The following is an 11,545-nucleotide window of genomic DNA, read 5'->3' as shown; positions in this document are numbered from 1 at the left end:
GGCTTTTGTTTTCAACTTCCCATTTATCTGTTAAATTTTAGTGCTTCCATCTTATAACAATGTATATGCGGCAAAACAAAAATCTATCGAGTGAAGTAATGGGTAATTAACCAGATCAAAAGATACATATTAACAATGTACTTGATACTTTTTGTTGAAAAATTATTAGACCCAAAAGAAGAGAAATAAAAAAAAATATCATCGATATTGATCAAGTCCCGGTGACTTTTAGTTGCTGGTGCAAGACCATGCTTTGCCTCTCACAGCAGCAGTTTATGGTATAGCAGACCTTAAATCACTAACAGCATTGGTTTTCTTTTATTTAAATAAAGAAAGAGGCTCAAAAAAGATTTTACATGTACCATGTTTAGGGCTGGCAAAAAAATTCGAGGTTCGTGATTCGATTCGGGTTTGATTCGGGTTTGATTCGAGTTTAATTCGATTCGAAATGGGTTCGAATTAAAACGAACCAAATCAGGTTCGGTTCGGAATTAATTCAAACCAAACCCAAACCTAGCCTGGTTCGATCGAAATGGGTTCGATCATTTTTATGGTTCGAATCTCATAATAACATCGGCCGTCCATTTACCTGATGAAATTAAAATCCAAGATAGAGAGTCATAATTTAACTTAGCCGACACTCCCTCGCTCTCAAATCTCAATAACCTAGTTCTCTCTCCACCTCTCCCTAACTCATTCTCCCTCTAGCTCTAAAATCTAGCTGACGCTCTCGGCGACTGGCTGTCACTCCTCTCTCCGGCCTAGATGACTGTCTCTCCTCTCTCTTCGGTCGTCTCTCATAGTTCATACCAGGAAAGTCGTCTCTGATGTATTTTTTCATGAACAATAAAAACACTCATTTCATAGTTCATACCGGTAAAAGGAAGCCATATGAATTGTCCCGCGAGAAAAAATTAATGTATAAACTACCGGTATAACTAGGACTGCTAAAAAATAATTTAGTTCGTGATTCGATTCGGGTTCGATTCGAAAAATGCGTAGTTCGAAATGGGTTTGGTTCGAAATGGGTTCGGTTCGAAACGAATCAAACCAGGTTCGGTTCGAAATTAATTCAAACCAAACTCAAACCTAAGGTAAATTCGGTTCGGTTCGGTTCGTTGCCACCCCTAACCATGTTACAAAAATTTGCTGTCTATTTGTTTGCATCAAGCACCATTTTCAGTTCCTATATTTATATTCTTCCTTCACCAAGCAAAACAGCAAACTCAATAGTAAATAATCTCTCAACTCTACCTAGTTACTACTCAACCACTAAAGAAAACTGTAAATTGCATTGAAGAAAAAGGGGGTGACTAAATAATGACACAAACAAAACTAATCTAAAAGTCTACTCTGCAGAAAACATACTAAAAAAATTTCTAAGCTCTCTTCCTTAATCCAGGTCTGCGTGGAGCTGCTTCTTTTTTACTCGTCAGAGAACTGGAGGCTCCATTAGTCATCCCCACAACCATTTGATATAAACCACTTAATCTGTATTAAGATAGGATAGTTGATTATAATTACACCAAGGTAAAAGAAAGTGAAAAAGATGAAGAAGCAAGGAGAAGTTTGATTGATTGCGTTGTAAGTATACCTTGGCATACTGATAAAGAGGATAACAACAGAAACCCCGACCACGAGAGGTAACACAGGAGCTGCCGTTAGATCCTGCTGAGTCCAAAAAATAAACAAATCACTCATTCATCTTTAATTTTTACACAACTCAACCATGTAACAGTACCCAAAATTCAAATACCCTAAACCCAACCCACCTGTCTGTGATGACGCTCTTGGATCTTATATCTGAGAGGCCCGACATGAACCTGAGACTGTTTCTCCAAATCAATTTCAAAAGGCTCTGAATCGAAAACAAAACTGTTTGAGGGTAGCCCTGATCTCAGCTGTATCAAGTGTCGGCCTTTGGATAGGTCTCGGATCTCAAAGTAGCCTGAAAGAGGTAGCGAGATTACAGTTTCAACACTGGAAGGCTCATTGGCTGACCTCACCTCCACAGAGAGGTGCTTCAGTGCTGTGTCAAGATCGTCTCCTTCCACATGGCCAGTCACCAGGGGCGTTTCAGGCATTTCAAAAGCTATGAAGTCAACACCCTTTGTGTCTCCGTATCCAACCTAATTTGTCATAGAATTTTGAATAGGTAAGTCTGAAATTAAAATGGAACAATAGTTTCATGCAATGGAAGAGACACTGGTATGGTGAGCAAATATAGTAAGTTCTACAATACTCTGAAGTCTGAACAAAGCAAGGCCATTATTGGTATAACTTTTTGCTGAGTTGTCAAAACCATTATGCCCCTCTGGGTACTTTTGGATTTTAAAATGCACCAGTATACCAGTACAGAGACAATACCAGTTGGTACTATCAATATAATTTTATTTGTTACAAAGAGAGCACTGGTTGTCCCTAAAGTTGCATGCAGTTGTTTTTTGTGTTTTTTTTGCAGTGGTTCACTTCCAACATAGCATTACAAGGTACAATCTATACATACATGAATGGAAACGTATTCAGGGGAGGAGCGTTCAATGGGAGCAACACCAGGCGTCTCCTTTGATACCACCCTTACTAAGTAAGTGGTGTCAGGTATAAGGCCCCTAAGCCGAAAATTGCCTATTTTATCAGTTGTAGCCTCCTCATAAAACCCTTCACTTTCAGATCGGGCCTCAATCAATACATCTTCCTTTGGCTGACCAGAGAGCAATGTAACCTTACCCATTGCACTACACAAAACAAAACTTAAAACATTTTAGAGAGAGGGAGAGAGGGAGAGAGATACAATGCGAATGGATTATATAACAGGTCGACCCGACATAAGAATGGAACTACAGATGTTGCAGCTTTGATCATGCTCCAAAATAGAAGGAAGCTCTTACAAACCTGAAAGCAACACGAGTTGCATGAAAATCAATCACTTTAGTCTCCCCGGACTCCAAATCAATTGCCATTGCCCGAGGTGAAAAGGAATACTCCTTGAGTACAGGTCGGAGATAGAAGCTGCCAGGAAACAAGTTGGTGAAGGTGAATGCACCACCAGCACCACCAACAGTATTGTTTCTGTATCCATTGTCACTGCTCAGAGACAGCAACACAGCTGGAACTGTTCCTGTTTCTGAGTCTGCTTCCCCACGGATTCTGACCTCAATCTGTCCCAGTTTGTGGCACTCGAATGAGGTGTCACCCGTTTGTCGAATGTGGTACCCAGACTTTGAAGCTTCAATTTTGTAATTGATGTCATCATATAATGGTCCTGCTGAGAAAACCCCATCTGATTTTGTCTCTGTTTCAGCCGCCAAATCGCCTTCTTGCAATTGAGCATAACTGCTCTTGCCTGAGGATATGATCTGGATTTTGACTCCTGATAGAGGTGGTGTAACAGACCCCTGAAGGTATAGACCAGCTTTGCCCACAATAAGAGCAACAGGTTTTTGGCAACCACTTGTGGCAACTGAAAACTGAAAATAGTAAAATGTTTAAGTACATAGTAAAGCCCCCTCTTTTTCTGAATATTTCTGTATCCTTAGAAATCTCGAAACCTCAAATTTTTGTACCCAACACCTCCAAATCAAGAAGCATAAAAAATAGCCATACAAAGGATAAGAAGCATCACTGAGACTCTTGTTCTCTTGATTATTCATAAGTTGATCATACTGCCCAAATTCACTATTCACTTAATGCAGATAGATAAGGAGAGTTTGAGGAACTTCTAGAAAATGTAGAACTTGAGAGTGTTACCTACTGGAATACAAGATTTCCTATGCTTTAGGACTAAATATCACATTTCTCAGTATTAAGGAGCATGCATACATAGTCTTTATTTTAACTATGAAAAGACAAGCAAGAAAACTTTCCTTTGTTTTTATTTCTCTAGCTTATCTTTTTATGCTTTTTGGCAGGAATAGCTTATTTTTTTATCCTTTTTGGCAGGAAATAGAATGCTATAAAAATTTAAGAGCTTGCTTACCTGACGCTGTGTTGGATAGAAAAGGATTTTCTCTTCCCTTGTAGCACTGCAATTTTAGTAAAGGAAATACATATTAAAATAAAAGTCATAGTTCAAAAAGTATGAAGTGAACATGAGATCAAGCAAGTAAACATGGGGCGACATCACATGACAAGGATTTGATTGAGATATAAAACAGGTTATAGCAACTACATAGTTAGTAATTGATGTGTCAGCAAAATTTGAGCTTTATTTATTAATTTTCTCAGCAAAATTTAAACTTTATTTTTTATTAAAACATGTAATTGCTGTGTCCTTGGCAAAAAATTTAAACTTATTCTTTAAAACCAGTAGAAGCATTATGAAAAAGTACCTTGAATCACGCGGAATGAAGACCAGGTCATCTCCAAGCCCTGCCCAGATCGAGTACTCATAAGTTGCCTTTCCATCCCCATCTTTTGCAACAAATTTAGCTGAGATTGATACTTTATGGGTATTTTCTCTGTTCAACACATCCACACTTATTTCTTCTCCTCCATCCAAGCCTTTCTCCAACTGGATCTCTCCAGTAACCAGGTACTTCTGACCTTGCACATGTATAAGCTACAAAAGGGCAGGGAAGAAAAAATTAAACATTTTTTAAAAACTACAACTCATTGGTAAATGTACCAGACTACCAGGCTGACTCAAATGAAATACACGTGCATACAAAGTTCCTCTGAATGTCCTTTTTATCTTAGAGACAAAAATCTTAATGATTTATTCAGATACCATCACGATTCATTTTCTAGCAATTTCTGGTGAGCTTTGCTTTAAGCACATGGCTAACTTAAATATTGGATTCTTAATTAGAACTGAATTCAACTAGAGAAACCCATAAACAAAACCATGCAAGGGGAAAAACAAAGATATAGCTCTTTACAAGCAGTTCAAAATACAGAAAAAGATGGTGCATGGTGTATAAGGTATACCTCAGGGCTTCTTGTATCGAAGAGATGAGGTGCATCTCCAAACTTAATGCAAGGGTTGACAAAATGGAGCTCGTGCTGTCCCGGAGACTCTATATATATTTTTTGTGAGCCTTTCTGCATTTGTTAAATTATAAAGAATTTAGTTTACTTTTTACCTCTTCTTTTATGCAATGGAATAATGTCAAAAGTTCAAGTGTTAGTTTCATATGCAGCCCTAAATAAAATTCAAAATATCAAAAGAGGCCTTTCTAAACATCATAAAATGCAATTTAATGCCCTAAAAACATGCCCCATAATTCATAACCATTTCCCTATGATCACAAGGGAAAGAGAGCAACTATTTCACAATTTTTTTAATTTTTGAATGAAATGAGAACCAACTCTTTAGACATGCATTGTATTCTCATATGCAGGTATAAGGTTTCACTTGAAATATGTTTAAGGCCATGCTTCCTACTTCAAATCACCTTTGACTGATTTGTGAAACTACAACATGAAAGTCCTCGTTGGTTCACACAAATGGTTAATTCAGCCAAAAAGTTTAACTTGATTACTTGAATTAGCCCTCAATTTCTCATAAAGTAAACCCGATTTACCTTAAATCACCATCTTCAATTAATATTAAGCAACTGGGAAGATAAAAAAAAGAATCCAGTGCTAAGTACAAAACAAAGTACATTCAGTACTCAGCCTAAGAAAATAGTATCTGGTTTATTTAACCTTAAATCCTAAATTTAACTCTAGTGTCACTTCTTCATTTTAAACCAACCACTAGAAGCTTATCAGTGGAACTTGCCAGTTGCCACCCCAAATTAAATATTTTAAATATTATTCTTCAGATGTTTATATAAATCATACCACGATTGACAAGTCAAACTTAGAGGAGTCAGGCAGTTTTATAAAGGCATCAGTCTGATGCGACGAAACTATGTCGATCCAATAACCAGTTTGGGTGAAGACAACTCCATTCATATCTACTGGGCCAACATCCAACTCTATGCTGTTACGGTCCCAGCACCATTTATTTTCTGTATGTGTGATCTGATAAAAGAAAAAAATCATGCCAAATTAACCAAAAATGAAAGTAACATAAATGATAGTGATTCTAGAAGGGGCAACAGCTGGATCAAATTAAGACTGTTCAGGTCAGCTTGCACCAAATGATAGTATTCTTATTTAATTACATGATTCATTTTCTATTTTTTTTTTCTCCATGTATTTCCATGAAATATATCTTTCATTAAAAACATATTGTCTGTATTTGATTTAACCAAGTCTAGTTGCAATAAAAAATGGATCTGTCAATACATAAATTCACTATCATTTATAGAAGTGGTTGAATACCTCCAGAGTGTATTTTCCTGGAAGAACCTTGGAAAACACAAATTCACCACTGTCAGATCCCAACTTGACAATCTTTCTGTCTTGCCCCGACCCATCAGTCCGACTCACCAGTGACAACAAAACATCCGAACTGCATTTCTCCTTGCAAAGTACTTCACCATGGATGCTAACTTGCGACTGTTTTCATTTAAGTGTTGCAAATCTCAATAAATAAAATACAGGGAAGGTAAATTCCTCTTTGAGATGTGCCCGCGTTCAGTTTAGGATAATTCAAATGTATATACCACAAACAATAGTATTTGACATTATCAATTCATTCAAACCAAGGACAAGGTCTCCAATGACCTTGCTGTACCTTAACTTTCCGAAAATTGACCAAACTGCTATACTTTTCTCAGTTATACATGAAGTAGGAATTTGTGGATATATGTAGCACAGGCATTGATGAAGGCAGGAAATTGTGAAAGGATGGATATAGCACAGACATCTCTTAACACAAATGTGAAGGTGAACAATATTTGGTAGTTCTCCTTTCATAGAGACATTTTGATATTTCATTGTACTTACTATGGGCAAGTAATGCATGTTTACAATTCTGACTTGCAATGAGATATATGAAAACACGAGAACCCTTCCGATTTAAATTTGTGGTTGCTTTTACAGGAAAACAGCAATATGTTTGGAAGTACCTGAGAAAACTCCAGATCGAGCAGAGGACTTTCGACTTTTACATCAATATATACTGGTGCAAATACAGGAGAGGGGGAGCTGCCTGAGGAAGCTACTGGTACAGCAGCCAATCGGTATTCACCTGGTGGCACCTATTCCAAATTTCCAATGTCAATTCAATAAACTTAACAATGGTGCAGCCAGTGCTGCATTTGACCAAAACAGTATCAAAACAGTACTGCACTTTTATTAACAACACTTCTTGATCGATCACACACACAGTTACCTCCAAATAACTATCGGATTAGTAGAAAAGTATTAACCAGCTTAAAGAGAACAATAATTACCTCAAAACAAAACCTGCCATTTTGATCTACGAGCTTCTTCTGAGGCTTCACGTTTTCAGGTCCATGAGTCAAGGCCACCTAATCACCAAATATTATGTTATAACTACAAACTGAAAGAAAGCAAATAAGCAAAAACACAAGACATCTTAAGAGAGTTTACCATGGCCTTTGTGTTTGTACTTATCATGTGAACAACACCACATACATCATAGGAGATGGCCTTTATGTCTTCGACAGAAGCCATGTTAGGTAAAACCTGTCCAAGGAAAAAAGGAAACACCTCATAATTATATAAAAAGTGATCACTGCTATTTTAGGCCAGTACTTACCTATACCAGTGCATTGAGGTACCTATATGGGTATTTGCTTTTTATTTATTTTTTAAGGTCACATAACAATAGCATGACTGCTAAGCCTTAACTGAGCTTGAACTACTAATGTAATGCGGTACCATGAAATTCTAACAAGGCAAATTAAATGGTGCCAGTCCATAAATGTAATGTGGTACCATGAAATTCTCTAGAGAGCTAAATTTGTAGTGATCCTTCTCAGCGGCAATTGAGTATTGCTTCGATGTAACCTACACAAAGAATAGCAAAAGTATTGCATAAAGTTGACAAAGAGAACTTACAAAAATTCACGAGAAATAAGAACTTCATATAATTAAAAAGGTTTGAAGTTATGGTTCGTACAAAATGACTTGTCATTATATGGTTATTCCAAGCTAAACAAAAAAGAACATGAAAGCAACAATTTAACCATTAATTCTGTTTTATTGTTTCCAGCCAACCAATTCCTTGAATTTCTTAGTCATTGCCCAGAACATACCTGATCAAGCTTGTAGTATCCATGACTATCAGTTACAGCTTTTAGTTGGCCATCCAATATCACTTTAGCATTCTCAATACCAGCACCACTACTGTCGACAACACGTCCCGAAACAGAGAAGCCTGTCACCTGCAATCAAGAACATGAGTTAAATCAACAAGGTTATTTGTATAGTAAGCTCATCTCTGTAAAATACATGCATACAACAATGCTAAAGATATTTATAAAAAGTAAAAACAGATAATAGTTACGTAAATCATACTATGTTGTTAACTAATTAATTCTTCAACATAGTCCTTTGAATAAATGCAAGGAGTGTAAGATTGAGGAAGGAGATGAGAGCGAGAGGAGCCTGCACCTCAAACTTTTGAAGAATTGTCAGGTGCTGATGCGCGATAGAAACAACTAAAGAAGAAGGTGAGACATCAAAAATTGTGTTCTCTCCTTTGTAGTATGGCAATAACTCATAAGCACCTATATTGATAAAAGAAACATACAATAGTAAATCAACAATGCACCACATATTAGTCGAAGCCTCTATGTATTCCCATTCAGGTATAGCTTTGATACTGGTACAACATTATTTGGTAAGAACTATGGCACAATGAATACTTAATTAACCATCGACCTTTTGAGGGACAAAAAGACTATAATATCCATCAAATTTACAATTCAGCATGCTCGATTGTATAAGCCTCAAGTAAACAGCTCCTCAGTGAACCTTCAAGTGCGTATTAATTTAGCAGTATAAAAGGCAGCCACAAAAAAAAATAACGAGACATAAATCGTAATACCAAGTGATGATAACAGAAATAACAACAGAAAATTATAAATAAAAGAAATTACCGCAAGGGAGTGATTTAAAAGCAAAGTTCCCATTAGCATCAGAGACTGCATGGCAAAGTGCACCTGGTCTCGGCCCATCCCCAAAGTCTTTTGGACAGCGCACCTCCGATACATCATTTGAATACAGGTATACATTAACCCCCAAAATCGGATTTCCCTACACCAACACGGTACCAAAGTCTGAGTTCAGAGCATATTAAAGAAAATAATTCAAGGTTTACAATATCCCCCTGCTACTCCTTTGTATTAAAATAATGTAATGACAATCTATCTCAGCCCTTGCCCTCTTTGACTGGTATTCAAAATTCGATAACATTTCTGTTTAGTTATTTTACAAAAGATGCTTAGTTACGAAAACTAATATGGTAGAACAAAGACAAGATCCATTAATTTTACCTTTGAAACTATAGACCCGTGAATATTGTAACCAGACACGAAGAAGAGATCATCAACTTTTGCATTTCCAAACCCCAGCTTCACCTGCACACAAAATTAACAAGTGTAACTTCAAAATAATAACAATATATAAAGTTTGTTTCAGGGAATAAGTGTGCAAGAACAAATTATCTAACCTCCGTTGAACCTCTCGTCTCAATTTCATAATCAGGATGTGAAGCGCTTAATATGTAGTTCCCTACATCAAAACAATCAAGCAAAATTGTCAAAAACTATCAATGTTATTATATGTCTACAGGAAAGATAAGAAGATAGAAACATTTAAAAGGAATTGTGCAATGCTGATGATTAAAACGGATTATGCATGAGATTACCTCTATGTGTTAAGAGGATTACTATGCATATCAGTGTAAATGAATTGTATATTTATGAATGGAGGTATGTATCAAGCAATACTAAACAGCCATCATTGTAACGAGGATGCATCTAAAACATGTTTGTTTCTTGATTAAAGAAGTAAAATGTTTAACCTGGAATCACATTTGGAAACGAATAATCGCCCGTGTCAGAGGTCAAGACATGAGAGATAAGGTCACCAGACGTTGTTAGTAGCTCAACTCTCACCCCAGATGGGCCACTTTTCTTCAATTGGCAGCTCTTACCACCAACTGCCCCCACAACCCGGCCTGATATCATGAACCTACAAAATTAAGCATCACACACAAACAACAATATATCAGAAAAGCAAAAGACAGAAAGTAGCTAAGTTTGAAAATGCTATGACATCATAAGAAGAGAGCCATTCAAGATTTTGTACCACTTCTGTCAGGTTTGATACTGGTAAGAAGTCACAATATTCAACCAATGCTAGATTGGCTCCCCGGTTGACCAATTAGTCATTTTCCGAAACAGTTTTTGCCTTCTATTGGTATATTCAATTCAGATGCTTACTTTCACATGACAGCCACATTAATCATATGTAGTTAACACAGGGAAAATTAAGGCCAGGTTAATTTGAGGGATGCTTCTGCCATTGGTTCAGCTATAAGATGGTTTGATAAGATAATCCGGGGAGAAGTTAAATAACCCTCCACTAACCCTGTGAACTTGAAGTTGATATCAGCATTTCCGTTGCAGCCATTGTGGTCAATTACAACTGGTACCTACATTATATTATACATGAAGAAGATGATAAGGAAAAAGAAACTGAAAAAAAAAAAGCTTTACAGGCAGAGGTCCAGAGTAGTATAGTCTCACCTTTTCTGGGTCCCAGGACCAACCACCGGGCCCCTTTACTCGGACAATGAAAGATCCCTTGTCATAGACTGGGATAAAGTAGTAGCCATTAGGAGCACAGTGGGTTCTCTCTTTAACGAGGCCATCTTTTGTACATAGCTCCACCTGAATTTCACTTACTATTAGCTACGATCCGATCCATATACAAACAAGTTACTCGTACTGGTAGTGTGCTATTCCTATTCAGTTTGAGAAAAAAAGAAAAAAAAAGAATAGAGGATAGAAACCGTGATATCAGAGAAGTCAAACTTGGAATCTGAGGTCTTCCTCCCTTGGGCCAATCCCGAGCTTGCCTGGACGAATCCGCCGCAGCCATGGATCTCATCGGAAACGGCTAACTCAGCGAAGAGAGAGATCCATGAGATCCACAGGCAAACCAAGAAGACAGCTAATCTCGCCATTTTTACTTTCGACGAGACAAATCTAAACAAATCTCTCTCTCGCCTCTTCGACTCTTCTCCGAGTCCTCCCGATAATAAAACAAGAGCTGTTAATAGAGCTACAAAGCTTTTTTTTTCTTTCTGAGCGGAGACTTCTTTGGATGGATCCTCTAAAGTAACTCAATTTTTTAGTTTAGATCCGGACCGTTCGATCAGAATCCGGATCAATCCGGGTCTCTTTAATATTCGTGCAAGATAAGATCGGACGGATCGGATCTAAACTCAAAATTTGAGTTAATTCAGGTGATTGAATTCATCAAAACACCGGTCCAGATTATTTGTTTTATGTTTAGTTTCACCTATTTTTGCACTCCCAAATTTGGCCGTTCCAAAAAAAAACAAGTGTTCTCCTTTTCATTTTTGAACTCCCAAACTTGGTTGTTTCCTTTTCTTTGTAAGTTTCCAAAAAGATAAAAACAACTTCATCAATTCTTAGATATCTTTTTTTCTTCT

The 11,545-nt window shown here is 37.1% G+C and overlaps 1 protein-coding gene across 1 annotated transcript; it reads right to left on the bottom strand.

Annotated features, from left to right (window-relative positions):
* Positions 1 to 1,258: 1,258 nt before the first annotated feature.
* Positions 1,259 to 11,149, bottom strand: LOC144554099 (Carbohydrate-binding-like fold). Its single transcript, XM_078302335.1, has 23 exons — positions 10,880 to 11,149; positions 10,614 to 10,757; positions 10,455 to 10,519; positions 9,887 to 10,056; positions 9,533 to 9,594; positions 9,357 to 9,440; positions 8,961 to 9,117; positions 8,473 to 8,588; positions 8,115 to 8,243; positions 7,795 to 7,866; positions 7,447 to 7,542; positions 7,287 to 7,364; positions 6,960 to 7,091; positions 6,271 to 6,447; positions 5,785 to 5,967; positions 4,927 to 5,040; positions 4,329 to 4,558; positions 3,977 to 4,022; positions 2,893 to 3,467; positions 2,507 to 2,735; positions 1,773 to 2,129; positions 1,595 to 1,668; positions 1,259 to 1,491 (listed from the first exon to the last, which is right to left on the bottom strand). Exons 1-23 carry the CDS (start codon positions 11,051 to 11,053, stop codon positions 1,380 to 1,382), a joined length of 3,576 nt encoding a protein of 1,191 aa, XP_078158461.1. The 5' UTR covers positions 11,054 to 11,149; the 3' UTR covers positions 1,259 to 1,379.
* Positions 11,150 to 11,545: the final 396 nt, after the last annotated feature.

Source organism: Carex rostrata, chromosome 5 (assembly GCF_964058835.1).
Source record: "Carex rostrata chromosome 5, lpCarRost1.2, whole genome shotgun sequence".
Lineage (NCBI taxonomy): Eukaryota > Viridiplantae > Streptophyta > Magnoliopsida > Poales > Cyperaceae > Carex > Carex rostrata.
Note: the sequence above shows the minus strand (reverse complement) of the source record. Positions and strands in the feature narration are given on the sequence as shown.